Source organism: Fulvia fulva, chromosome 2, assembly GCF_020509005.1.
Source record: "Fulvia fulva chromosome 2, complete sequence".
Lineage (NCBI taxonomy): Eukaryota > Fungi > Ascomycota > Dothideomycetes > Mycosphaerellales > Mycosphaerellaceae > Fulvia > Fulvia fulva.
Window position 1 is genome coordinate 3,546,843 of NC_063013.1, and position 26,966 is coordinate 3,573,808.

A 26,966-nucleotide genomic window follows, 5' to 3' on the forward strand; every position below is an offset into this window, starting at 1 on the left:
TTCCCGACGCATTTCATCGAGCAGTCAGAGTCCGGAGCCTTGATGGCGTTCAAAAGACGCTGGTCGCACCAGCACTCGCGACCATATTCAAGGCCTGCCCAGCTGTATCCGTGGGATCCACAATAAGTAGTGCACGTCTCTATGGTCTGCACATTGTCCTTGTCTGTCGGTGCTCGATAGGCTAGAGTCCGCTATTGACGATAAGCAATCATCTTAGAGCATGTCGATACTTCAGCATTGCCAGAAGGGCGATGTGCTCAGCGCGCTGGCAGCCTGCTTTCTATCTTCCAACACATACCTTACTCTGGCTGTCCTGGTAGCAGCCTTGGTAGTTCCAGTTTTGCGTCGATTGCCTTGCAACATGTAGAGGGTTTGCCGATGCCAGAAGTGCTAGGAAGAGGATGAGTAGAGGATACATGTCGGAAACGACTACTGTGATGTGTACCAGGCTATCGGTATTTGGTATACACATGCGCAGTGTCGATCCTTTATCAGAGGCACATGCTGGCCATGCCTTGGCCAGCTCCCCAGCGTGCGAGCTTGTCCATACCAACGCGGTGGGACTGTCGGCAGGTGTGGCTGCGAATCGTATCCACGAGTCGCGATGCTCTGCACGCGCATCGTACCAAGGACGGGACGGTAAGCAGAGGTGCTCAAAGTGCGCCATCGCGTCTTACCTCTTCATGTATGCAAGCGTGACCCACGTGTGAGCTCTATTCAGGACGTGCTAGAGACTTGAGTTGCCGTATTGCTCGAATGCGGGTTAGCTGGACGGTATAAATATCGTCCTGCGTATCTGCGGAACCAGCGTCCGTCTTCTTGTATGCATCTTGTTGGAGGGTCAGTGTTCCGTGAAAAGGTCACTCTGGCGCTCCTGCTGCCACGGCCCACAGATTATGCATGATCTGCAAGGACACATGCTTGGCGAGAGATCTCGGTGCGTCCACGCTTTATTGATGAGGCACGTGAGGACACCACAATGCCTGGATGAGCCTCTATGCGCCCGCGATCCGTGAAAGACTGCCCAAGTATGGTGCGAAGAGTGGTGGCGAAGACGGAGATGGCTGATGTCTAGGAGACAAAATCGGCGAGTTGTTGTGCGAAAGAAAGAGGATGATGGGTGGAGGCAGATCTCGGCATGCCCGTTCTGGCAATGCCATGCCTTCAATGTGTCTACTTCTCTCTCCATGACTATTGATATTGAATCTCACTTCGCCCTGTGCTCTCCCTTTACCAGACAGTAACCACCTTGATGGTAGATACTTCAGGTTTCTCAGCACAACAGTGCGGCATCGTTGGCCACAGCCAGTATTACAAGCATCAACAGCGTGGTCCCACCTACTGAAAGGCTCGCCAAAAGCACGAGTGTTACAATTCGATATGTTGCTCGCCTAGGGTATTTCATACTGGCATCGAGAGCCGCTTCGACCATGGCGATGAACATTTCCAGGCAGAATGGAGATGTCGGCCTCACCGCACCATGTTCGAGCAGTCTCGGCGACAGCGAGCATATGCTTGAGGCCTGCCCCTTGGGCTAGCAGAACAGCTTGCGACAGATGCTGAGCGATGGTCAACAAGCGGGACTCGGGTGTGCCATCGTTCCTGACATCACCTGCCCGGGCTCGACATTGGCAGTGGACGTGAGTGGTGGAGGACAGATGGCTGACGGGACGGGATCCTTCAAACGCAGCATCTACCAGCAGGCTCCGGAGAACGCCGCAGGGCCGCCCGATAACAACAAATTGCGCGACCTCACGCTCAGCTCCGATGTAAAGGTGACGTGGTTGATGGCGATGTACTTGAGCACCTGGGGAAGGTGAGGGACACGGTAGCGATATTCTCTGGCAGTTTCGTCGATGCTCCACGCCCCATCGCCAGAAACACCAGATGCCTGGCGCCATTTTGTTTGTACCATGCGACGGGAGCGCTGTTGTCCTACCTGGTACGAGGAGAGAACTCAACAACCAACATGTTCAATACAGCCGCCATGTCGATACGCAGGCAAAGAGACATGATGCGGCTGCGCTTCCACGGCAGATCAGATATCGGGCTTTCACAGAAGCGCGACATACATTGCCCAGGACCGCTCGAAAACAGAGGAAGGCCAAAGGAGAAGCAATATCTCGATGCTTGGATCCATGGGCTCTGAATCTGCCATTGTACAGGTGGACGACAAGAGCGGAAGGAGATTTGTATAACTACTACGCAACAGTGGTAGCCGCACAGCTCTTCAGCGACAAACGGGGTCGGTTCTGGGAAATTCATGTTCTGCAGGCATGCCATGAGCTCGCTGTGGTCAGAGACTCCCTTCTAAGCCTCAGTGCTGCTTTTCCACATATCCACCACGCCTCGCATCAAGAGCAGAACTCAACGTATGTTCCGTATACGACGGGCGCCCATGCATCGTGTGCCAAAGCCGTCAGTATGCTCAGGGCTTACATGCAACACGAGCCCAATCCATCACATGGGATCGTGTTGACCTGTGCCATCATTCTGCACGCACAAGCAAAGCTTGTTAGGAACGCGGAAGCTGCTATGTCACATTTAGAGACGGCCATTACGATATCCAACGACTGGGCTGCCTCTCGCGACCAGAGCACGTTCTCGCATGAGTTTACCATTCTCCGAACGACGCTCTCGCTCCTGGACCTTGAAGCGACGCTGGAAATCAAGACTCGTCCGCCGAGGATGACGCGAGTCGGACCTTTTAGTACTCGTTTCGAGAGTGTAGAAGACATGATGTACGAGCAAAGCATGGTGTGTCGAGAGATGATGACATTTGCCATGACCAACTATGCCCAAATTGTGGCTGGGCCCGAACATTGCCCTCAGAACATTCTCGACGATAAGTTCTTGTTGGATCGCAAATCACAAGACTGTAAAGTTGCTGTGGACGACTTCCTCCTGCGCAAATTTAGAACGCACGATCCGAACGAGTCCAGCTTCTTCTCACCTCGCGATGAAGAAGCATATGCATCCACCATGCTGCAGTACTTCACAAGTCTCTCTGCCAGCATCTCGCGGTACTCGGTCCGCCCGCGCCTTCGTGCTGGGAAACCTACGGCAAAAAAATCTTGTAAGATCTTACTATGGAGACCGGGTACTTCGATTGAGACGCAACAAGATTCTGCATGACTCTTCTATTGGCGGTGAAGAATCGGACGCTGATAGTGACATATGCACAATCTCTGCAGATGTTTTCTCAAGCGACGGCAGACCCGATTGCGCGGGCGAAGGCCATTGCTATGGTCGACGAAGCAGAAACACGTGAGCTGGTGATAACTGCGGTAGACGTGGGCTACTTGAGACAAGGCCGAGGTCTGGCCGATGAGTTGCATGAAATGGAACAGACAAAGACTCCTGGACCGCGAACTATCATATGAAACGAGCGTCTTGCACCATCCTCAAGACGACTGTTGTGGCGTTTGTCCATGCCAGGTTATTGTGGCAAGGCACGATCCAGAAGAATGGGACGGCTCGAGATGATGAAACACAATATTCTGTACAGCCTATGCATTTGAGCAGCCCAGCGTGGCTGGAGTCTTGTGCTGTAGGGCAAGGGCTGTTGGCTGTATTCAGCCGCACACCAAAGGATGGTCCTAGGCCGTTTTAGGCAGCATGCGTGCATCCCATTCACGACCCACTGCCTGTACGTTGGGCTCATGATCTTAGCGCCACCTCGCTGGGACAGGAATAGAATTCTGCACTGGACCGGTGTCGATACCATGCGGCCAGAAGTAGATCAAAAAATCACGACTTCCCCTCCAGATCATCCACCTCGACCGCACTTCCAGCAGTTACAATCGACGGCCGCCCATCATCATGCGCTGCATACAAGGAGTTATTCCAGCGATTTTTGCTACCGCACACCTCGCCGCCGCCCAAAACAAATTCATCACACCGCCGCCTGGTGGCGACTCTGGAGTCTACGAGGGCCCCAGCATCAACGTCTATGGTGTCGGCTCAACAATCTCGCTGCAATGGCAAGTGGACTACACCAGATCGTCACTGTCCATTATCCAGACAAACCTGACTCGACCTGATGTGCCGGCTGGCGAAGATTTCCTCTTCCGCAAGTTGACCGATCGCTCGTCGTACTCCTGGGATGTGAACGTCACTGGGGTTTTCGACCTTGAGTGGAGTAATGGTGAGCCATGATGAACAGTCCGCGCTGCACTATCTAATCCTGACATTGTTTACAGTTTTCTGGTTCCGGGTTTATAACGAGGGCGACGGCCGTGGCTGGACACCGTCCAGCTACATAAATATCACCGATAACACGATCGCATCGCCCACTGCATCGAGCACACCAAGCGTGACAGCATCTTACACAGCACGACCTGCCGGATCCAGTGGTCTCACCTCTGGCACGAAGATCGGCATCGGCGTTGGCGTTGGCGTAGGTGTGGGCTGTATCCTTGTAGCCGCGGGATTGGCATTTTTCCTGCTTCGAAGGCGTAAGAGGTCTCCACCTTCAGTAGAAGTGCCTTTAACATCGTCGAAAGCAACGGATGGGCAAGAGCAGCTTCCAAGCTATACTGGGCCTACAGCGGGACATAATGAGACTTGGAAATCACAATGGCCAGAACAACGGCCAGTAGTAGGTCCAAACCAGCAAGGACAATACAGTGAGCGCGCGGAGGTCGATGCGAGTCCAGGACTGCATGAACTTGCTACAGAGCATGAGCCACAGGAGATGTCTGCCGATAGGATTACATCGCGATAGAGTAGATCGTATACTACTGTTGTTGTCCTGCTTGCTGGATGAAGAAGGCCAATTTAGCCTGAATTGTGCATTTGGATGCGGAGCTCAATGACCCGCCATGTTGCATACAACCTTGGACAACACTTACATGTCCTGGTCATGTCGAGAGAGTGATGCGTAACCAGTCCTACGACAACGTATATAGCCAGAGCGTCATCCGCCTCCCTGTGCATCACAGACATTTACAATTCTCGTCGTACCACCATGTCCACCGGTATCCTCAAAGTCCAAGGTGACCAAGTTGTCGGCAACGATAGCAAGCCTGTCGTGCTACGAGGAGCAGCGTTGGGAGGATGGATGAACATGGAGAACGTAAAGCGCCCTGGTCAATCATCACTGGTCTTTGACTTCCTGACTTTTTATCATAGTTCATCACAGGCTACCCAGCCCAAGAATCCCAACACCGCGCATCAATGCTCAAAGTCCTCGGCCAAAAAAAGTACGACTTCTTCTTCGACAAGTTCTTCACCTACTTCTTCACCGAGTCCGATGCCAAATTCTTCTCGTCCAAGGGTCTGAACTGTCTCCGCCTTCCCTTCAACTACCACCACTTCGAAGACGACATGAATCCCCGCGTACTGATGGAATCTGGCTTTAAGCATCTCGATCGCGTAGTGGATCTATGTGCGAAACACAACATCTACACCATCCTCGATCTCCACGCTCTCCCTGGCGGCCAGAATCCGGATTGGCATTCTGACAACGTGACTAATTATGCGAGTTTCTGGGATCACAAGGATTTTCAAGATCGAGTGGTGTGGTTGTGGTGTGAGATTGCGAAGCGATACAAAGATAATGCGTGGGTGGCGGGATATAATTTGATCAACGAGCCTTGTGATCCGAAGCATTATCGGTTGCCGCAATTTTATGATCGGATCGAGAAGGAGGTTCGTGCGATTGATTCAGATCATATCCTCTGGTTGGATGGGAACACATTTGCCATGGAGTGGAGGGACTTTGAGCATGTACTGCCGAACACTGTTTATGGCCTTCATGACTATTCGGTATGTGGTTCGAGGAGTTCGGCTTGTGTTGAATATCGCCAGCGCTGATCTACGACAGATGATGGGCTTTCCGAAGGGCAACAAGTACGAGGGCACGTCCGAGCAGAAGCAGCAGCTGGAGTCGCAGTTCTTGCGCAAAGCAGAGTTCATGAGCCACCACAGTACTCCAATCTGGAACGGGGAATTTGGACCGGTCTATGCCAACCCACAGCTTGACGCGGGCCATGAAGAGGTCAACGCAGCACGGATAGACCTCCTTGACCAGCAGCTGACCAACTACGACAAGTATCGCATCCATTGGAGCATCTGGCTGTACAAAGACGTCGGACTTCAAGGAATGATCCACACAGATCCTGCCAGCAAATGGATGAAGACCATCAGCCCATTCCTGGTGAAAAAGCGCTTTCTGCAGCTCGATGCTTGGGGCAGATATCCTAGCAAGCAAGTGGAAGATGTGATCAACCCTCTGGTAGAGTTCATTGATAAGCACATTCCGCAGAGTAAGGAGCAGTATCCCACTCCTTGGGCCACTGAGAGGCAAGTGATCAGGATGATAAACCAGATGTGGATGGCCAACTGTCTTAGCGACGAATTCGCTGGACTGTTCAAGGACATGTCGTTCGATGAGTTGGACGAATGTGCGAAGAGCTTCCATTTCGACAACTGCCTACAATGTGATAGGCTGAACCGAGTTCTCGAGGCCCATGCAGCACCGCCCGACGCGGCTGAAGGGTGGCAACGGCCAAAGTCAGAAACAAATGGGCATACAGCTGTCAGACAGGAACTTCCATGAACAGGTTTCCCGGTGGGCAGTGAAAGCTAGAAGTAGTGACCGTTCCAATTCAATCTAGCGAGCAGAATCTTGTGGGCTTCCGCATCCTCGAAGTCGGCGTTGGTAGCGGACTTTGGCAAGCGATCGACTTGGTCCACGAGTAGTGTGCAAACCTCTTTTGCTGCACTGTGGAACTTTTCTAGCTGGCTGTTGAGCTGGGTTGAGTCTGGAGGAGATCCTGACTGTAGGGTGAAGGCAGCGCTAAGAATGCTAGCCAGCGCGCCCTCAATGGCAAGACGAACTTTCTCCTGTCGCCTCTTCAGGAAGAGTCTGGTCCTTATGCGCTCTAGACATGTCTCGTGAGCTTGACGTAGACTCTCCATGTTGCATGTGACCCCTGTTCCAACGGGTTCTTCAGCATCTTCCCGGCTCAAGACCTGCTCAAGGTCATGAACATGGCGCATCAGCGCGGTCCAAGGTTCGTCGACGCCCACACCCATAATGTGAGACATCAACACCGAGATGAAATGGTTCGCGTGGCTAGCGAGTCTGCGAACGGGCCCGGATAAAGCATCGGCTCTTACCTGATGGGTCAAGTTGGCACTGACGTGAATCAACCTCAGCAACTTCAGCAGGAACCGGAAGATCTCATCATACTTGCTGAGTATGTCGGTAGTGATTATTGCATTGATTGGTGCTTCAGCAGCGTACTGCAGCCTCAAAAAGTCCAATGCGAAGATGGAGTTGGGGTCGAGAACACGATCGATTTCGTGCTCTCGTAGCTCGCGTATTGAGAAGCTGAGCCCACCGGGTAGTGTGTCATTCTTGGATGATACTGGTGCCTTGCCTGTCGCAGTACCACGGTACGCATCGTTGAGGATGCCAGTCAGTGTCAGCCGTAGTTCTGAGCTTGCAGGTGGCCAGCGCTCTTCATGAGTCGTACCCAGGCGAAGGCCCATCAACTGTCCGGTTGGGATCGTACCACGTCTTCGCTCCGCAGATTGTACGTCAGAGCTGAAGAGCGCCATCGAGAGACGGTCGACGAAATCAGCATTGCCGAGTAGATGAAATGCTCGCTGGAGCTGCAGATGCTGGCGGAGCTTATGCTGCTTGAACAGCTGTCGTAGTAATATCCCGTTGACCTGACGATGCTGCTTCTGTACCATAGGTCGCATCTGTTCGAAAGGGCTTATGCTGCTCTCCGCCATGAGGTGCTTGGAACCAAGTAGAGCTTCTTGCGAGCAGTCTTGTGCAATAGCTAGGACTCCATCGTAGACTTCATCGACGGTATTGCTCGCCCACGTGACTGGCTCTTCAGACATGATAGCGTTCATGTCCTGAAGGTAGTCTTGTGGTGCATCTGCCGCCTTTCCACGAGCCTCTTCAACCGATGGTTCGCGGAAGTTTGTAACGTGAGTAGGGAGCTCTTTTGACTCGAAAACGCTGCTATGCGTTGTTTCTTGTACACTGTGCTCTGTGCGTGATAGCTGCGAAGGCATTGTGAGACTGCCGTGGTAGGCGTCGGATGCTGGCGTAAGGGACGAGATCTCATCGTGCCAGCGTTCATGCAAAAGACTGTGATCAGGCGCAAGATCGCGCAGTAGGCCCACAGCGGCTGCAGTCTGCTCGATGAGCTCCTGGTCTACTTTGTCGACAAGTCCAGGCTGTGCTTCGGGTGCTTTGACAGAGCCAGTCAGTACGGTGGCCGAAGTTCTGAGACCAACATCCTGCGCGATCTTCTCCAGCCAAGGGGCGCTCACTCGGGCAAGGAGACATCGGTATGCTGGGAGGAGGTCATACTCTGTCTGAATTGCGTTGTGAACATGATCTGAGACGGTCGAGATGAGGCTTTCGTCAGTGCTGCAATGCTTAGAGTCCTTCACCAAGGTGTTGATGCTTGATAAAAGCCGGTCGAAAGGAGCAATGATGTGTTGCAGCTGAACAAGAGTGCGGATCCTTGACATAGTCCTTGTCGCATGTTCTTCGATAGCATTCAAGACACTGGTGATGCAGCTTTTGAATGCCAGTAGAGCCGCATACGAGAACCGCGCCGAGCCTGCGAGCTCCGCAAAGACTCGAAGCCTTCGAAGGGTTGAGCCAGTGCCGAGGAAAAGCTGCATCAATGAAGCTGAACACGTGTGGCTCAGGCCGTCAACGGCCGTGCCGTCCACATTCTGCACAAACCGCTGCTTGGTATCATCCCATCGAAACAGGCTCGAGCCTCTCCCAAGCACCAGACTACAGCAAGCGCGCAGTGTGTAATCTCGAGGCAACAGACCTGATGGTTTCTTGACAGAGGCGATCGAACTGAGGGCAGCGTTGAAGGATGCTGGCCCGGCTTCAGACAAGAATGCGGCTCTGGGCACAGACTTGCGAGTAAATTCTTCCCAGGTGAAGAGCTTCGGTGGATTGGGTGTCGCGTCTTCTCCGCTGCAAACATTCCAGAGATCGTGTTCGAGTTCGTGCTCGGATGCAATCTGCTGGTGCTTCAAGGTGGAGGGTGACGCGTGATCGAAGCTCTCTACCTCGTCGTCCTCGTGCTCCAGACGCGGCAGTCCTAGACCGATGTCGTTGAGATTGAAGAAGTCGCTATCTTGAACAATTTCGACCGCTTTCAAGGGCGCGATGTGCGTATCAGGCAACGCGGCGAAGATAGTGTCGCCTTGCGGCTTCTGCGCAAGGAGAACATCGCGCCAGAGGTCGTCAAATTCGAAGGCGCAGCCATGATCAAAGTCTCCCGGCATTGTGTTTGCGTGACATTGCCCTGGCGCAGGAGATGTTCGATGTTGTTAGGATCGCGTCAGGTTCGCGACTTCCAATTCTGCTGTCTCAGCAAGCTCAGACGCTTGGGGCTTGGCTCAGATTCTCAGGCCGTACAGACACGAAGGATCGTTTCCCAATGTCAGTCATGCAAGTCGGGAGGAACGACACTCGTTAGACACTGGACATCCCATGCTCACGCATTTCTCTGCGCATGTACTTGGAGTAATGCAAATACTACCAGCGATGAAGGGAGAGAGACATAAGGCCATTCGATGGCGAAGGCACAAGCAAGATCACGCATCGGATCTGAGAATACCGACAACTACATGTATGTGAGATCCGCCTAGAGCCACGAATCCCCATCCACCATGAGCCATGCCAGAATCAGGCAGCTCCTTGTCTACAATGCCAAACCAGCTGCCAGGAGACCCAGACCGAGTACACTTCCAACCCCAGTGGCCATAGCGGCGGCGGCGGCGCTAGATGAAGCTGATGGAGCAGCAGTGCCGGAGGGTGTCTCCTCAGAAGTTCCTGACGAGTTCGATGTCTCTGCTGATGAGAAAGTAGCGCTGAAGCCGGTGTTGTTACGGCAGCTGGCTCCAGCAGTGTCGTTGGCGCCTGAAACGAATCTCACCGGCGCACACTAGGACAAGAGTCAACATGATGTCCGACGAGGTCAGCGAGATCCCATTACCTGATAGAGTGTGCCATCGACAGAGTTGTCAATGACCTGCAAGATACCAGAACTGCCAGCCCAGTCGCTAGGGGCACGAAGGTGTGTCAGACAGAAGTCTCCTGGGCCGGTACTGCTAACACCAGGCACGATGTCGGTGAAGTCGTAGGGCTCCTCAGTACTCTGCGTAGCACGGAAGGTCCAGTTGCCAGCAGGATGAGAGCTGAAGATGGCGACGGCGAAGCGATCCACGTTGATCTCGGGTGCGGTGTCGTTCACAACGACCGTTGCCCCTCCGCAAGGCGCCGTCGGTTCGTCGTCGTCACTGAATCCGGCAGTTTCTGGCCAATTGAGGGTGAAGTGAGCAGCACCCAAGCCAGCAGCAGCCAGAGTGAGAAGGAGTGATCGGAGCATGATGGCGACTCGATGGACAATTGTTGTTGAGGATCTGTTGTGCTTCAATGTTGTTGTGAGGCCGTGTCGGGTGAGGTCAAGTGGGCAGCTGCGAGTCGCGACGAAGAGAGGAAGGCGCACCGCGCACGAGGATGTTCGAGATGTAAGGCAAGGGACAAAAGGCTATTGAGCAGATAAAGTCACGTGGAAGACGTCCACTCTGTCACACGAGCGGCACGCACGGAAAGCACAACACGAACTTCGCCTGCCAACGAGGCACGAGCGTCTAGGACACCAATTTCCGCATCGACGTGTGCAGCGGGCAGCAGCGACATTGCTCCTCCTGGCTCCAAACATGTCTAGATCATGCATGGTGGACCCTGCCATGAGACCTTGCAGCTGTGGCTTGAATTAAAGCCGAGCTGATTGGCCCGAGTCCTGAGCAAGTTGTTTTAGCCTCTGGGGCCTTGAGCAAGTTACTGCACCACATCTTCGACTCTGCTGGTGACAGCGATTCCCCATTTGCGCCGCTGCGGATATCGTTGGACGGTGGGTGCATTCGCGCAGTATACCTCAGCAAGACCACTACACACAACGTTTACCGGAGCGAGATATCAGGTTGTCCAACGACCAATTTCCAGCACATAGCCTTCTGAGCCCGGTGAACACTGCCGGACACCACGCCACCTGCCGAATCGAGGGCGCACATGGTCCTTTCTGGCCTTCGATCTTTCGCTCCGAGTCCTAGGTCGAGTGTGTGCGGAGTTTTGCAGAACTCCAGCGACAGCAGCGGAGCAGGTACACGCTGTAGCGACGCTTTCCCGTTGGGAGAATACACATTGGGCCTCGTGCGCCGGTCATCGCCACCATGAACATGGGCTCGGGCCATAGCGGCCATGATATGAGCAGTATGACCATGAGTGGTGGTGTGTTCACGCCGACTGATGAAGCTATTGCACGGGGATTTTGGTACGGCGTGGCAGGATGTGTTGGAGTTCTCACCGCAGTCAGAGTCGCTTCAGCGTTACAAGTCAGGCAAAGGTTGATGCAACAAAAGACATCGCTCCATTCGACACCTGCTAGACCGCAAGGATGGCTTTCACAGGCATATGCCACAGCCACGGCGACCACACGAGAAATGCTCTATCCACAACCCGTGTATTTCACGGGCCGGATCAGCAAGTATTTCAGTCCACTGCCTATCGGCCGCTGGCTCCTGCTAGCGTTTTACTGGATCATCATCCTGGCCTTCCTCTGGAGCGGCACAATACTCAAATCGAGTGACTCGCTATACGCCTACAAGTGGGAGATCGTAGGCTTTCGAGCTGCTTGGGTGACGGTCACACAGATCCCTTTGATTTACTTGCTGTCCTGCAAATTCAACCCCATAAGCCTCCTGACCGGCATATCCTACGAGCGCTTCAACTGGTTGCATCGATGGGTGTCGCGGACGGTCTTCCTCACGGCAATAGTGCACTGGTCGTTCTTTTACAGGGAATGGTCCATCTACAATATCATCGACACCCAGATGGGAATGATGCCGATGGTCAAGTATGGATTCGGCGCCTGGGGTATCATCACCTGGATGGTTCTGACAGGCTTCGGCTTCTTTCGCAATGCGAACTACGAGCTGTTCGTTGCACAACACATCGTGGCCGCTGCAGTACTGCTATGGGTGTTGTTTGTGCATGTTCCGTCTTATGCGCGATATAACATTTGGATGTCAGTAGCGTTCGTGAGCTTCGACTGGGGCGCGCGACTGATATTCGGACTGCTACGCAACACTCATGTCCTGGGACGAATGAAGTCAAGGATGCCAGGCTACACCACTCGCCTCGAACCACTTCCGGGAGACGTTGTACGATTGACGATTGACGATGCAGACTTTGATTGGAAAGCTGGACAACATGCCTACATCACAATCCCCGGACTGTATCGACCTTTCGAAACACATCCTTTCACGATCGCGAATGCATGTCGTAATGGTGCTGGTGACGGTCGCCATAAGCTGACGATGCTGATACAAGGTCGTTCGGGCTTTACAAGGAGCTTACATGAAGCAGCACTGAAGGATCAGAATATCGATCGAAGCTGTCGAACATTCATCAGTGGGCCATGGGGCACACCACCAGATCTCTCCCACTACGAGACTGTGGTGCTCATTGCGTGCTCAACCGGAGCATCGTTCATTATGCCATTGCTCGAGGACGTGGTCAGGAGGCGCGGATGCGTGCGAAATGTCACCTTGCACTGGATTGTGCGCACAGACGAGCACTTCACATGGTTCGGGGAAGAGCTTGCATCCCTGGTAGAGGCTTCGCGAGATATGGACCTACATCTGCAAGTCTCTGTCCACGCGACCAGAGTTCACGCTTCACCGAGCGCGACAATCGCGACCCCAGACAAAGGGCCAAGCAATGTAGTGTCCGTCGCTGCTGACTCTTCGTCAGAACAGGGCTCCAGCCTTGGCAGCTTTGAATCCATCTCCAGGGAGAAGGCGTCCAATCAACGTCTCAACAGAAGAAGTCAGCCGAGTCTGAGCAGAAGGTACTCTGGAAGGCCAACGCTGGACATGATGATCCGCCCTTCGATAGAGCAGGCACTGGGAGAAAGTGCAATAGTGGTCTGCGGTGGTCTTCCCATCACAGCGGAAAGTCGGAGTTATATCGCAGCCCTATCTGACGAGCGTGCCGTGCACAAAGGGACAGGCGCACAAGGTATCTTCCTGTTCACCGAGACATATGGCTGGTGATCCATTGCATAGCCATTTCTGCTGGATTTAGCGAGGGAGTTCGGAGCGTACTCGCATGGGAACGCATATAGATACGCGAAGTGATGAAACAACAGTATCCAGAGCATACTACGTGAGCAGCATTAGCAGGACGATATGCCAGCGCAGGCGCTCTTGACTTCGGCTTGTCAAGCCGACCCGGAGTTGTTCTTGACATTGGCTAGCGTGTTTCTGGTGCTGTCCAATGACACAAGCGCTTACTAACTGACGCGCCTGCATCTGAAAGATCCACATGCGACATGTACATGTCTGTCGAAGTATTGCAGGTTGCCTCATCACATACCTCCGGAGGCATTGCCCTTGACAGCTTGACGCGCTCACGAGATGCACGTCGGCGTGTGATCAGATACGCTGAGCGCGTCTGTTCTGCACTTCTGCACCTCGGTTGTGTTGTGCCTTGACGCGTGAGGGGCTGAGGGGCTGACGAGCACGGCCACGGACGATGTCTTGAGCTGACTTTCCAACACGGACGCTTCACAATTCCCGCGCAATTCCCAGGAACACATGTGCTCCACAGGGTCACTCTACCGCATGAGCCATGCAGCGCCAGCACGACGCACCGCAGGAGGCCAGTGCTGATGCTGGACCCGATACACACTCCACGACCAACGGCGCTGCACATGCTAGAACTACGACCCTGGCACGCCTGGCCTCTCCTCCACAAGCTGCCAGTGCCAGTGCCAGTGCCAGTGCCAGTGCCAGTGCCAGCCCGGAAGCCCGCGGACACAGAGTCAAGCCCAAGCAGAAGCGGAACAAGCCCACACTCTCATGTCTCGAGTGCGTCGAACGGAAAACGAAGTGTGATCGAGGACGACCTTGTCTCGCGTGTGTCAAGAGACAGTCCAGCTGCGGATATACTGCTGTGGCGAATCTCATCGCGTCAGCCGATCGGAAGCATGGAGCTCCAACCAACAAGGCCCGATATGTCACAAAGCCGTCGAGCAAAGTCCGCAAGACAGCCTCCATCACATCCCCCTCGGCAAGCTTGACTTCTCCGTCAGTCGGCACTGACAACGGCTGGCCTAGTATCGGTGGACGAGCGCCCCGTGCCTCACTATCATCTTTCCAACGAGTATCACCTCTTCAAGTCTCGGGCGTTCCCATCTCCCAGAGCTCGCCTAGCAACGTGTTTGGCGTCGGGTCACAGCATCCCTTTGCGAACTACTGGACGTGTCAAGGCGGCCTACCGGAGGTCATCACTGTGTTACCTAGCAAAGAGCAGGCTGACATTCTTGTCGCAAAGTATTTCGAGGCTGTCGATCCTGTATACCCATTTATCCATCGTAGGACGTTCTACTCGGACTACGAATCGTTCTGGGCACTATCTCAGGATGAGAAAGGCAGGACTGATGATGCCTCGCTGATCGCGCTGCACTATGCCATGTATGCGCTGGGGACTCAGTTCATGCAATTTCCGGCCTATGAAGAACGATCGCAGACAGCAGAATTCTACTGCTCCGCAGCAAACCAGGCATTGCGGGTTTACTCGTACTTGAATCGCACGTCGATGCGAGCAATACAAGCTATGCTGCTTATGGCGTACTTCCTGATGAACGACAACCATGCAAGTGATGCGTATGCCTGGGCGGGCATTCATCTACGACAGACGTATGCGCTACGACTACATCGAGATCCGGACATTATCGTGCCCGATGCGTCAGTTCTGGAGAAGCAGCAACGACGGAAGCTTTGGCAGGCAGTCTTCTTTCAAGACACATTTCTGACGGTACTGCTGAAACTGCCACCAACGGCCACGCACAGCGATGTGCCTGTGGAAGCCCTTGCTGACGAGAATGAGCTCAGCAACGATGGTGTCGAAGTGTGTATCGGCGCCCACCGAGTAGAGAATCTGATGAGCATCAATGTGATTGCGCCTCAAATGTCGCAACCTCTCGCACCGCCGCAGCCACACCACCTTGTAGATCAAGCGACCGTAAAGAACGACATCGCCTACATGCGAAGCATGTGGCATCTCGGCAATCTGGTCCAGGAGAACCTATCATCTCCATTATCACTATCATTGCCGATCGCGAATAGTCCAAGACACAAGGACTCACTAGTCGCAGCATTCAAGCGGCTGTACAAGTCGTTCCCGGCACCACTCACGATCCTTGACTATGGGATTTTGCAACAGCAAGTCACGCCACATCCACGCCAGATACGACAGAATCTCTTCCTCACTAGTAACTACTTCCACTGTCTCATGCTCCTGCACGCATCGGACAACCCCGAAGCCAGCGTGGAGGCCAATCCAAAAGCTGCTCTAGAAGCCGCACACGAAGCTCTTTGTGCTTTCTTCAAGCTCTGGGGGTTGTTTGAGACCGAAGCAGGCGTATGGTGGGCGTTTCAGCATCGTGCTTTCGAGGAGAGTCTACTGGTTGCGAATCTCTTGGCTCATTCGCCCATGCCGGAACGACATATTGACCCGATCTATGGTAAGGCTAAAGAGGACATCAGACGTATGCTCGAGATCATGCAACGGTATGGCGAGAATGTGGAGACCCACAAGACGCGGATGGAGGTGCTGCATGAAGCTTTCCAGCGGATCGCTGTGTGATGTGATCTGACTTACAACGGTCGGTCTACATACTTCAGGGAATAACGAGGTACAGGCAACACGCCCTAGCAAGCTACCATGCCATGTGAGGCTGACACTTGGCATTGTTTATTAATCGACGAGTCAGCGGGATGTCAAGCCATCCTTTGCCTCGGCCTCAAAGATCTTACGGCAAATAAAATCTGGAAGAAAGCGTTTCCACTGCAATTCAGAACCCAGCTCAACCACAATCTTGGAAGTGAAATGTCTTCCCAAGCATTCGTAGTCCCGCTACCCATACGCCCCGAATCGGCCAATAGCCATCCTGCCCTACGCTTTTACGCCGAGTACGGGCAGAATTTCCCAAAGACCGAAGAAGCATGGGCTACCACTCCGTGGGAGAGCTACTACTCGGCAGACTGCCGCATGCGTATGGTGGACGGCACATACATCGAAGGCGGAGCTAAGTGCTGGCAGTTCTTCCGGAAGTTGTGTAAGCAGAACTACAGACTCGATGGAACATGTCACTTACTTGGCTGTCAGATGCTCGATTCCCTGCTGTTGAGCGAGAGATGCTGTCGATGATCGTCGTCACTGAGGGAGAGAGCTTATATCGAATCCACGCAGAATTCATCACGAAGCTGCAGGTCGAAGGAGAGGAGCGCATGGTTGAGTCGCCACAGGCGTTTGTGTACACGTTGGGTCAGGCGGATGCTGAAAAGGGGACCCAGGGAATGCAGTTCAGGGAGTTGCGGAATTATTATGATTTGAGGACTCTTGAGAGTGCTTTGACGACGACTTGATGGTATTTGTATCTTCAATGGAGTATCTTGCTCTCGGTCCGTTTCCTCCTAGGTTGTCTATCGACCCTTTGGGTAGTCGGTGCTTTCTATAAGATGTCAGCCATTCATTGCGCTACACTGTAAGATGACCAGACTTACTGCTCAACTTCTCATACTTGGGGTACAGCTCCGAGTACGTCTTGATCTTATCCTGCACTCCTTGATACGCATCGCTGCCTATGCAGATTCGCAGGGGCGGATCCTCCATCTTCGCAATGTCCCACATTGCTCGAGCACCCTGGATCGGGTCTCCCACCTGTGTACCATTTCGCTTACTCATGGTCTCCCTTGCGTTCAGATGGTCGTACGCCGGCTCCTTGGCATCTTCAAACTCCATGCTACGGCCTGCCCAGTCGGTACGGAAACCGCCAGGCTCGATGCAAGTAAAGTTGATGTTCCTGTACCCCACAGGTCACTTGTATTCTCTCTGGCAGTGAGGTCTGCCACATACCACTCGGGCTTCAACTCCTTGTTAATCGCCTCAGTCAACCCCTCGACTGCCCACTTCGAAGCGCAGTAGATGGAGAAAAACGGCACGCCACGTTGTCCACCAATCGATGTGACTTGTTGAATCTTTCCGCCCGCTGGCTTGTTCGTCTCTCGCATGATCTTCATTGCCCGTCGGGTGACCTTCAACAGACCGAAGAAGTTGACTTCCATCTGCTTTCGCGATTGCTCCTCGGTGACAGATTCGAATTCTCCGGCAAGGCCATAGCCTGCGTTGTTACAGACAACATCGATACGGCCGAATTGTTTGGTAGCGGCATCGAATGCCTTGTCCACAGAGCTACGGGCGCTGTTAGAGATTGCCAGTTGGTGGCGACTGGCGGACAATTTACCGTTGATCTGTTACATCAAGATCAACAGCGAGGTAGTTATCCTTCGTCGTGCCGTCGAAATGTAGCTTGGACGAGTTCTGTGCAGTGGCCACAACCTTATCACCTTCCTTCAAGCACTTCTTGACCAGCTCGTTGCCAAACGCCGTACTCGTACCAGTGATGAAGAAGACCTGTGGAGCCATGGTTGAGGTTGTGCCGAGTGATTGAGGTCTGGTTTGCATCTGGAAGGATTGTAATCCCAAGAGCAGTCGCAGCGCTACATGTACTTGTCTGACTTTTCTCACAATGATCATGGCACGCGACATTGCCATCAATTAAGACCTGACGTCAGCCGGTCTGGTCTCCGACGTAGACGATGATGGCTGAGGCAAGGTCTGGAGTACGTGAAGTACAGCTATTGGACGAGCTGTATCGAAGCTTTGGAGCTGCCCTACACCTCGCAGGAGTTCCTGGCGGCAAAGCGGGCGTGAGAGTAGCAGAACGGAGATTGCGGTTTTAAACACTTCGAGGGAGGGAAAAGTTTTGGGGTGCTGCTGGAGATGTGCTGAAGCACAATGTGTTATCTTGACATAGCATACGATATGACTATGTATAGGACTAGCCTTGAAAGCTCTGTTTGAGAATATCTGGCTTTCGGTCGTCAAGATCAAGAATAATCTGCCCGAAAAGTCCATTCGCCCAAGAGAACCTGTAGCCATGTCAGCAAGCCATCGATAAGGAGCATAGTCTCTCTACTCACCATTGACGGGTCCAATCGCTAACATTGAAACTGTTGATGGACTCGTGGATCAAACCTAAGCCATCAGTACTGCTGACAATCTCCTGTAGCTGTTGGGTGATCTCTTGATCGTCACTGGTCGTGGCTATACGAACGATCGATGCCATAGGCCACGCCATTCCTGGTCCTTGGTGTGGGCCGCCAATTGAGCTGATGACTGGTCCAGTGAAGAAGTAGGGGTTGGCGGGAGTAAGTAGCAGCTTCCTAGTGTTCTGATACACTTCGTCGTTCACATCCAGATAGCCAATAAAAGGCGCCGACAGCAAGGACGGTATGTTCGCATCATCCATGATGTTCTGCGAGAAGTAGCCATCGACTTCGAAAGCGTATACCTGACCGTGGCCAGGAAGGTGTACGATCCCCCACTTGGTGATGGCTTCCCTCAAGCACGATGCCATGTCTCGCATTTTGGTCACGAGCGCGTCCTGCCCATCGATTTGAGCCATGATGTCGGCAGTAGATCCAAGGAACCTCGAGAACATCATGTTGGCTGGGATGAAGCCTTGGTAGATGGTAGCATCGTCGCTTGGCCTGAAGAAGGATCGTACCAAGCCAGTGCCATTGTTAAGAGGGTTGCCCAAACCATCGTTGGCCTGCGTCTCCGTCGACCTGTCCGTCATTCTCGTGAATGTGTATGTGATGTTCGCAACTCTTCCATCCGGCTCGTATGTGGGTAGCATCATCTCTTCTGCAACTTTCAATACTGCTTCCACTCCCTTCACCCAACTGTAGCGCCTGAAGAAGTCGATGTCTTGGGTAGCGTTGTAGTAGTCGTGCGAGATCTCGAGGAAGGCTGCGAGCGAGTCGAGCTCGTACTTGCATTCAAAGACTGAAGCGTTGTCATACCTTGGCGTCACCATATCGTCGCTCGCTGAAGGGTTTTCGGATGGTGCTATTCCAGATTCTGTCGGTGGTTGGAAGGAGTTGCAATATGGGTCGATGAGCAAGTAGCGAGCTTGCAAGTTGATGACACCACGATACAATGATGCCAATGAGTTCTGCTCCGAAGATGGTTCCAAAAGTGGTAGGTAGGACTGCATTTGGTTGGCCGAGTCGCGCAGCCACATGGCGTTGATGTCGCCAGTGATCAAGAATGTCAGCTCTTCATCTTGCGATCCATTGGCATAGCCCTTCCACTTCACAGCAGTGTCCAAGGTGTTGGGGTAGGAGTTCAGAAAGAGTCTGCTCAAGTCCGGGTCTGAGATCTTCAGCGATATTTCCTCGATTTTCTGTTCGACCACCGAGGAGTTGAATGTGCGACATCGTGGTACTGGTCGCTGGTAGGAGAGGTTGAATCTACCGCCCGAGAATGGGCCATGCTGTTCTGTGGAGTACACGGAATAGTCGGGACATGTCAGGTTGACTCCATTGACGATCTGAGCGACTGCTGTCGAGGCCAAAGGCACCACGTACTTCAAGGCCATGATGTACCAAAGGCTCGAGCGCTTGAGGTACTACTTCAATTGGGATCCAGGGCAGACTTATTAAGCGTAGCGACCGAGCGCTAGCCACACCGGAGTACGAGCTTGCGAGTACGTAGGTGAGGCGTCAGCGAGGGAGTGAAGCTCTATACCAGCCCTCAACTAGCCTTGGCGCCCGCTCTGATTGGTCAACTTTCAAGTTTTCGGGTCACGTGACCTACCGCACTGTGCCTTTCGGCGAACTCGCAAACATATACTTGTCGCTAACGCCTATGTCGTCGTATCATAAGCACTGTGCGTCGGGTAGCGGTAGCGTGGATCGCACGCTACTTTGCAGTCTAAAAGGGTTGGTAGAGAGCTCCACTCCGCTACGCTTACCTTTGGAGGTTCACAACCGCCAACAGCACATTTTAAGAGCTGTCGGCTAATATCCAGATCGGCACTGGGGGAGGTCTGAGAAGTGTGTGGAGTCATTCCCAGAAGAAGGATGATGGTGCAGGCGCGTAGTCTGTGTCTGGACAGGATATCCTTCCCACTGGAGCCACAACCATCATGCCATACTGTAAGCCTATAACCGGTCCAGGTTGCACTCGAGGCCTAGACTGTGCTCGCCCTTGAACCTTTTGCGTGAATGGTGGTGCCACCGTGTGCGAACAACGCTGCAACAGAGCATGGCCATGGCAATGGACGGGAGCGTACAGCAGAGTGACGCAGCTGCAGAGCATCTGTGCATGCAAAGGAGCGGGTGTTCCTGACATGGGCGGCCAGTGGCGGGGTAGTACGGTAGCACGGGTAGGTTGCATCCGTTGTCGCACTCCAACGTCGCAATTTCTTCTTGTCATGCGTGCATCTTTAGATTCTTTACCTGCGCCATGTGGCCAGTGACTTCATCTTGGCGCTCCACACCCCGGACGATGTGGAGCACGCGGAGTCTAGCATCGAGGGTGTAGACCCTGTAGAGACAGCATCTTGGCCACCATGCGCGGTGTGTAAAACGTACTGTGGTAATGAAGCCCTCGACTCTGGAGGGAGAAGAACCTGAGGCTGAAATGCCAAGTCGAGCGGAGCACTCACGTCGGCTCAACTGCGCTTGCAGAATTGGCAAGAGCTACATATACCGCAGGTAATCCCACGCTTCTCACCGCACTATTGGAGCATAGCTTCAATGCCCGCATAGTTTAACGGTTAGAACATAGGTCTCATATGTCTTGATTGAGCATAGCTCAAGCCACCCTATGAAGGCCATCCTAAGATCTGAGTTCGAGTACGTCTCTGCTCAAACAGACCGCACGCACTGCGCATGACTGACATGCGCTCAGTTCTCAGTGCAGGCAATGCCACAGTTCACCTTTTTTGCATTTCTTTTGCCCTTCGAGCTCAATCCATTTGGCGGATACTTTTGCGTCTTTCGTCGCTTGTGACAAGAAAGTGAGCTCGATATGACTCTAGCACTGCCTTGCTGAAATCAATTGATCAAATTTTGTAAAAGCTTGTAAAGATATGGCGTTCATCAATAAATTTTGAGCTGTACTACCAAGTCGCTGCAGATTGTGAAGTGGTTCCATCTCCCTGTAATCACTCCCGCTAGATCATTGTCTCCATGCGATGTATCTCAGAGTTGCTCGTCCACCGTCGCAGGCTCTTGCCATAGTAGTAGAGAGGCACTGTGAGCACCACCGGCAGAAACGAGACCGCGAACTGGATCATGTAGACCGAGATCCATCCGTTTTGGCCTGGCATCACGCCCCGCTCGGTAGCGATGTCAAACACCCAGTAGCTGAGACAGAATCCGAGGACGTTCTTGAGTACGGTGCCCACAACCATGATCTCACCCGAGATAGGCTTGTAGCAATCGATGGCATACGCAATAGCGATAGCCGGGATTGAGGTGACTGCTAGACCAGAGAAACCAAACCCGCAAACGATAATTGCCTCCCAAGGCCAGAGATTTTGGTATCCGACTGCTCCAACCACATGAGAGACCAGGAAGAAGCAGCAGTACGGAAACAAAGCTGGCAGACGGAATTCGGCTTCACGAATACCATTGTTCCTGATAGTCATGCGACGTGCCCACCAGTCTGAAAGCGGTCCGGCTGTGAGCACACCAAAGATCCCGCCAACGAAGAACGCGAAGTTGGAGTAGCCGACAGTCTGAGGGTTCCAGCCATACGCTGGCGATCCGAACACTCCGGACTCGGTGAGATTGAAGATGAGGAGCAGATCAGCTGGACCAGCAAGCATCAGGGCGCTCCAGAAGACGATGGGGTTCAAGAACACCTTGACTGGCGTCAGAATGTCACGGATGACGAAGCTCATCCAGCGGCTGTCGGGCTTCGTCGCAGGTGCAAACTGACTCTTGCCAGGACGACCCTTGCGAACGTACTGACCGTCAATAACCCCGGACTGACTGTTGGCCTCGGTATCGATCACACTCTTCTCCTGAACCGCGCTCGTATTCTTGCCGTCGCGATCGTGGCCGATCCCACCGGCAGCGGCGCGGTGGAACTTCGTCTCTGGGTAGCAAAAGATCAGGAGGATTGTAACAAAGCCGGCCATTGCGGTAGACAGCCAGAAGAAGCTTCGCCAGCCGTGGTGACTTCCGATGCTTCCTGCCATGATTGGACCGAGAAATGCTCCTGAGAAGTAGAACGTAAAGTATGCCGCCATCCAGGTTGCGCGTTCGTGCAGAAAGAACATATCGGCTATCGTTTGGACCATGATTGTCTCGCTCGTAGCTGCGACTATCCCGTTACAAGCACGAGCAGCCAACAAGCTCTTGTGGCTCGAAGCGAGTGCCTGCCAGACATTCGTCAAGACGACCAGGAAACCGAAAAAGATGGCAGTAGGTCTGCGACCGAAAATGTTGGATACCGGCACGATCAGGATGTTGGCGAATCCGAGGGTAATCACATTCAAGCCGGTCAACAGAGAGAGTTGCTGTTGGTTGAGATGGAATTCCTGGCCGAGAAATGGGAACAGAGGTGCCAAGCTCAGTGCAGAGCAGACCAAGACCCAGACATATAGCAGCTGAGATACAGCAGTGATCAACTTCCACGAAGTGCTCCAATTTAGTGGGTCCCGGGGATCGTCTGAAGGATGGGGTACGAGACTATGATCATGGTCAGTCTGTAAACGTTGTCCTGGCTTGATCGATGGGACTCACACGGAGCCATTGCCTGCACCACCGACATGGGCAAAATGCATATTACCAACATCTTTCATGACCTCTGTGCCAGGGATCACTTCAACATCAAGATGTTGAGCCGCCGATTGATTTACGGACTCGATTGAGTGTTTGATGTCAGCCATGATCGATAGGATTGTATGCGACAGGGCTGACGAAACTAGGTCGCGACAACGCGTGCTGCGTCGAGGAAGGTCTGTCCGAGGTATATCTCGACTTGGTGACAAGCTTTCGGTCTCGCCAAGGGAGGGATGTGCTAGAACGGAATGGAGTTACTCGAGTGCAGAGCACTTACAGAACTTCGCTAGGGCTGACGGATCTCAACTGTACATACAAGGCCGATATCGACGAGTAAGTCTCTGTGCGTGCCGAAACGTAGACCGGACCATGGCATCCCGACAAGGTCTGAAGGCTGCTTAGGTGCGTCCTAGCTGCAAGGCCTTTGAAAGTCACGGCATGAGAGGCGAGCTTCCACGAGGCACTATGACCTGTCAACTCATGTCGAATGCATGGATTCACGTGCGGTCCACCAGATGGTGATAGGTCGGCTCGACTTCGTGGCAAACCCAGCGCACGAATCAAATGCAGTCAGGCCTGTGTCGAAGTCGTTCCAGAGTCGTGAATTGGCTTCCGGGCTTAGAGAATCGCTCTTCATGACGCAGTGACTATCCGGAAATTGCGACTCCACTGGCAGCGCAAGGACGCTTTGGGCTAATGCTCAGCAACAGATGCAGGAGGAGCTCGAAGTTTGGCCTTTGGCACGAAGCTTACACAGCGTATCATGGATGGCGAACGCCCTGAAGATGCAGTGATCAACACCGTCAGCACGAGCATGCATCTCGGTCTCTTTCTGCCCCATGCTGGATTCTATCGCGCCACGTTGTAGGTGCAGTTAAGCAAGCTGTAGATGCTTTCTTGTGATAAAACTGTTGGCGACAACGAGCGGCCTGGTGCGCCGGGTGGCCATCGTATCCGCAGAGGGAATCGGGATGCGTGACGACTGTCGCACACGTCTCGAGCCGTGTAGCCACAGGTCTGTGGTCAATACATGGTGCGTATCGAAAGGAAGAGGTTCCGAAAAGGTGGGAACATGGAAGTGCATGCACGGTGGATTCGGCTCCGCCTGCCGAAAATCCCTGCACCCGCAGAGACAGGGGTGAGGAGGGGGCCTGCGATCTCTTCTGCATCCCCCCCCCTTCTGTTCTTCTCCAAAGCGTGTCAAGATGAGCTGTACAGTTATCACTAGCGAAACCATCGAAGGACGGTCCACAGGAATAACAGACCACCACACAACACCCTTCCAACGATGGCTGGCCTCCACTTTGTCTCTGGGTCTTCGGAGCTCTGCATAATCTTTCTCTATGCGCCGGTACGCACAATCTTTACGGTAGCGACATGGCGACCCATGTCGAACATCGCGTGCCGATCGGAGACTTATGCTGCACCCTGCTGCATAGGGCGCCTGAAACGATGCATACCACTGCTCACTTCTACGAAGTCAAACAGCCAGACTTCACACCCACTTCGTGTCTCGGGACCGAAGTATGCATACACCGAGACTTCTGAAGTATCATGGTAAGAATAGCACAGTCGGCAACATCTGATCGATCCAAGCTGTAACGTACGCTGCATGTCGAGAACTGGATCTCCGGTCCAACAGGACCTCTCAAAAATGCTCTTACGAACAATATCATTCGGTTCGCGTAAGCAAGAGCCTTTCAGGTGCCGGGTCAAATATGAAAGCCTCTCAGCGATCGTACTTTGCTCAAGATCCCATCGTCGACGCTGTCTCTGTTCTACTGAGAACGGTGTTCACATACTTCGATACCTCAGAACTCCAGATCATACGCCAGCCTGCACAAACATCAACGTCAGCTTGAATTCCCAGTCGAGGAACATTCACAACTATACGTACGTGTCGTCACAGACAGCCTCCCGAAGAGCATGTACCCTGGCGACAGATTAGCATCAGGCAGTGGTGCGTACATCACGGCAGGTCGGCGTACTTGAGATGGGCAGGGTGTTCGGCATAGACTTTTATATCCTCTTTCTTGTCCAATATCGCCACTAATCCGATGTCAAACCCATGGGCACGCGTAGCCAGAACCGGAGGACCAAAGTCAATTCTCTGGAGACCTACAGCTGTCAGTTCAAAGGATTATTGTGCCACAAATGCTGTACTCACCTGGGACTTGGCCGACCATGGCACTTCCGGCAGCCTTCAACTCTTCCACCTTCTCTTGTGGAGTTCCGGGCTTGAGCTTGAAAAGCACTGTATTCGCACGACTTATCAGCGGCAGCTCTTACTGTTCGGAGTAGTCTCAGATGCGGCATACCAATGTGGTAGACTGTCATATTGAGTGGATGGCTAAGCCAATGTGCAAGTCTGAATTGAATAGCAGTTGCAGAGCACAAGACAGGTTTTGGATATCAAGCAAGAGAGAGCTTCCCAAGAACCCCACTTCGACGGCAATTGAGTGGGCGACCCACCCGCGACCTCGTTGCAAAACTCCAACTCTAACGATCGCCTTTGCAACAAGGATGACCTTCCCAGCCAGACTTCGACCGGTCTCACTCAATCGGTCATCGTACGGCCGACCACGACTTGTTTAGGAGCTCACGATGCCATTCTAGGATCAGTACCTGCTACACATGCCAACATCAATGCAGTGTTCGTGAACCAGAACTTCGCTGTTATACCCGGAGAATGGAAGAACCACGACATAGGTATGTTTTGACGCCATGAAAGATAACGATTGCGTACTAACTTCAGTTTAGCATCGGCCTTCTACGACATCGTGCCAGCGGAGCAATGTGTCTCTGAAGCCTTGAACAAGATCAAGACTGCCGATTTCATTGCTTTTGATGGCTCCTTTTTCGATATCATTGGCATGAATGCGAAAATCGAGCGAATACAGTCCTTCCTGGTAGATAAGCAACGCGTGCACGAAGCTCATGTGTATCTACCTGAGAGCAATGAGCTCCTCTACCCAGACACGACCGAAGCAGGGTTCATGTACGCAATCAACATCGACAGTCACGAGGTGAGAATGGAAGTTCCTGTCATGTAATCAAGAAGAGAACAGCTGCTGACTTCCACAGCTCCGCAGAATCGATCTCAACCCGAAGCTGGGGAACATTAATGGTGGAACATACCATCGAGGAGACGTCTACGTCGCAACAAACGGAGGCCACGCACGAGGCATCTACAAAGTCAACGTAACCTCCGGCAGAGCTGAAGCATTAGTCAACAACTACCGAGGACGAGACCTCAACAGTCCCAACGATCTCATCTTCGACTCAAGATCAAACCTATATTTCACGGATCCATCCTATGGCTACGACCAAGGCTGGCCACAAGTACAAAGCCCAGAACTCCCTAATGCAATCTACCGCTTCGACCCTCGCACAAAAGCGCTAACAGCATTATCCAACTCGGCAGTGCTGATGCCAAATGGCCTCGCCCTGTCAGCCGACAAGAAGACTCACTACGTAGCAGACAGCAGCTCCTCCTCACTGCAGCCAGCAAGTCAGCGCGCAGTGTTCGCATTCGACATTCGGGAAGGTGGTCTACTAGACGCACCACGACTCGTGTACCAGGTTGAGGGCGGGTGGCCGGATGGATTGCGCGTGACAGAGAGTGGGCTTCTGATCGTGGGCGTCTATGGGGGTGCCGACATTGTAGATCCAAAGATTGGCAATCTGCTGGGCAAAATTAATGCGCCTGATGATATTATCTTCAACTTGGAGCCGGCACGGGGAAGCGGGGTCCGGTTGTTGACTGGGAAGAAGCATATCTATAAGGTCACGATGAGTGAGAGTGCTGTGAAGCCGTGGGTCGCTGGTAAACCGCCATTCATACATGCGATCATCGAGTCGGTTGCTGGAGTTTTAGGAATAGGCTCGCAGAGGCAGGAACTTTGACTGGTTCTTGGACTTCTAGGCAGGCCGATATGATCTTAATGATCGTCACGTTCTGGTCACGAGGATCTGATGCGCGACATCTGTCGGTATCTACGCGACGTCTCGATGCTGCAAATCGATTGCCAGCGCAAGCTTAGAGTCGGATGATCTGCCGGCACTTCCAGTACGAGTCGGCAAGCCGGCTTGCTAAATATGTGAAGATAACGATTGGTGGGCTCAAGATTTGCATTGTGCTGAGCTAGTGATGAGCTGTCGTTTGCTGTGAGTGAGCCGACGTCTTT

The 26,966-nt window shown here is 53.1% G+C and overlaps 12 protein-coding genes across 12 annotated transcripts; 6 read left to right on the forward strand and 6 right to left on the reverse strand.

Moving 5' to 3' along the window:
• Nucleotides 1-3,822: 3,822 nt before the first annotated feature.
• On the forward strand, nucleotides 3,823-4,726 carry CLAFUR5_03093 (uncharacterized protein; the record flags this gene model as incomplete). Its single annotated transcript, XM_047902241.1, has 2 exons — nucleotides 3,823-4,147; nucleotides 4,203-4,726. 2 exons carry the CDS (start codon nucleotides 3,823-3,825, stop codon nucleotides 4,724-4,726), a joined length of 849 nt encoding a protein of 282 aa, XP_047757913.1.
• Nucleotides 4,727-4,969: 243 nt separating this feature from the next.
• Nucleotides 4,970-6,562, forward strand: CLAFUR5_03094 (Beta-xylosidase; the record flags this gene model as incomplete). The annotated part of the gene is made up of 3 exons (XM_047902242.1): nucleotides 4,970-5,077; nucleotides 5,134-5,769; nucleotides 5,828-6,562. 3 exons carry the CDS (start codon nucleotides 4,970-4,972, stop codon nucleotides 6,560-6,562), a joined length of 1,479 nt encoding a protein of 492 aa, XP_047757914.1.
• Nucleotides 6,563-6,588: 26 nt separating this feature from the next.
• On the reverse strand, nucleotides 6,589-9,285 carry CLAFUR5_03095 (uncharacterized protein; the record flags this gene model as incomplete). Its single annotated transcript, XM_047902243.1, has 1 exon — nucleotides 6,589-9,285. The coding sequence occupies one exon, from the start codon at nucleotides 9,283-9,285 to the stop codon at nucleotides 6,589-6,591; it is 2,697 nt and encodes an 898-aa protein (XP_047757915.1).
• A 419-nt stretch (nucleotides 9,286-9,704) lies between these two features.
• CLAFUR5_03096 (uncharacterized protein) lies at nucleotides 9,705-10,391 on the reverse strand (the record flags this gene model as incomplete). The annotated part of the gene is made up of 2 exons (XM_047902244.1): nucleotides 9,705-9,947; nucleotides 9,999-10,391. 2 exons carry the CDS (start codon nucleotides 10,389-10,391, stop codon nucleotides 9,705-9,707), a joined length of 636 nt encoding a protein of 211 aa, XP_047757916.1.
• An 847-nt stretch (nucleotides 10,392-11,238) lies between these two features.
• Nucleotides 11,239-13,122, forward strand: CLAFUR5_03097 (Ferric/cupric reductase transmembrane component 7; the record flags this gene model as incomplete). The annotated part of the gene is made up of 1 exon (XM_047902245.1): nucleotides 11,239-13,122. One exon carries the CDS (start codon nucleotides 11,239-11,241, stop codon nucleotides 13,120-13,122), a length of 1,884 nt encoding a protein of 627 aa, XP_047757917.1.
• Nucleotides 13,123-13,699: 577 nt separating this feature from the next.
• Nucleotides 13,700-15,718, forward strand: CLAFUR5_03098 (Patulin cluster transcription factor patL; the record flags this gene model as incomplete). The annotated part of the gene is made up of 1 exon (XM_047902246.1): nucleotides 13,700-15,718. The coding sequence occupies one exon, from the start codon at nucleotides 13,700-13,702 to the stop codon at nucleotides 15,716-15,718; it is 2,019 nt and encodes a 672-aa protein (XP_047757918.1).
• A 243-nt stretch (nucleotides 15,719-15,961) lies between these two features.
• On the forward strand, nucleotides 15,962-16,500 carry CLAFUR5_03099 (uncharacterized protein; the record flags this gene model as incomplete). Its single annotated transcript, XM_047902247.1, has 2 exons — nucleotides 15,962-16,190; nucleotides 16,241-16,500. 2 exons carry the CDS (start codon nucleotides 15,962-15,964, stop codon nucleotides 16,498-16,500), a joined length of 489 nt encoding a protein of 162 aa, XP_047757919.1.
• Nucleotides 16,501-16,557: 57 nt separating this feature from the next.
• Nucleotides 16,558-17,689, reverse strand: CLAFUR5_03100 (uncharacterized protein; the record flags this gene model as incomplete). The annotated part of the gene is made up of 4 exons (XM_047902248.1): nucleotides 16,558-16,586; nucleotides 16,639-16,937; nucleotides 16,991-17,335; nucleotides 17,379-17,689. 4 exons carry the CDS (start codon nucleotides 17,687-17,689, stop codon nucleotides 16,558-16,560), a joined length of 984 nt encoding a protein of 327 aa, XP_047758867.1.
• A 286-nt stretch (nucleotides 17,690-17,975) lies between these two features.
• Nucleotides 17,976-19,580, reverse strand: CLAFUR5_03101 (uncharacterized protein; the record flags this gene model as incomplete). The annotated part of the gene is made up of 2 exons (XM_047902249.1): nucleotides 17,976-18,066; nucleotides 18,118-19,580. The coding sequence occupies 2 exons, from the start codon at nucleotides 19,578-19,580 to the stop codon at nucleotides 17,976-17,978; spliced, it is 1,554 nt and encodes a 517-aa protein (XP_047758868.1).
• A 1,581-nt stretch (nucleotides 19,581-21,161) lies between these two features.
• On the reverse strand, nucleotides 21,162-22,886 carry CLAFUR5_03102 (uncharacterized protein; the record flags this gene model as incomplete). The annotated part of the gene is made up of 2 exons (XM_047902250.1): nucleotides 21,162-22,686; nucleotides 22,741-22,886. 2 exons carry the CDS (start codon nucleotides 22,884-22,886, stop codon nucleotides 21,162-21,164), a joined length of 1,671 nt encoding a protein of 556 aa, XP_047758866.1.
• Nucleotides 22,887-24,590: 1,704 nt separating this feature from the next.
• On the reverse strand, nucleotides 24,591-25,116 carry CLAFUR5_03103 (uncharacterized protein; the record flags this gene model as incomplete). The annotated part of the gene is made up of 5 exons (XM_047902251.1): nucleotides 24,591-24,615; nucleotides 24,677-24,712; nucleotides 24,768-24,897; nucleotides 24,947-25,033; nucleotides 25,098-25,116. 5 exons carry the CDS (start codon nucleotides 25,114-25,116, stop codon nucleotides 24,591-24,593), a joined length of 297 nt encoding a protein of 98 aa, XP_047758082.1.
• Nucleotides 25,117-25,316: 200 nt separating this feature from the next.
• Nucleotides 25,317-26,685, forward strand: CLAFUR5_03104 (Lactonohydrolase oryL; the record flags this gene model as incomplete). The annotated part of the gene is made up of 3 exons (XM_047902252.1): nucleotides 25,317-25,488; nucleotides 25,540-25,805; nucleotides 25,864-26,685. Coding segments are annotated over 3 exons (1,260 nt in total), but the record flags the coding sequence as incomplete, so codon positions are not given.
• Between the last annotated feature and the right edge of the window lie 281 nt (nucleotides 26,686-26,966).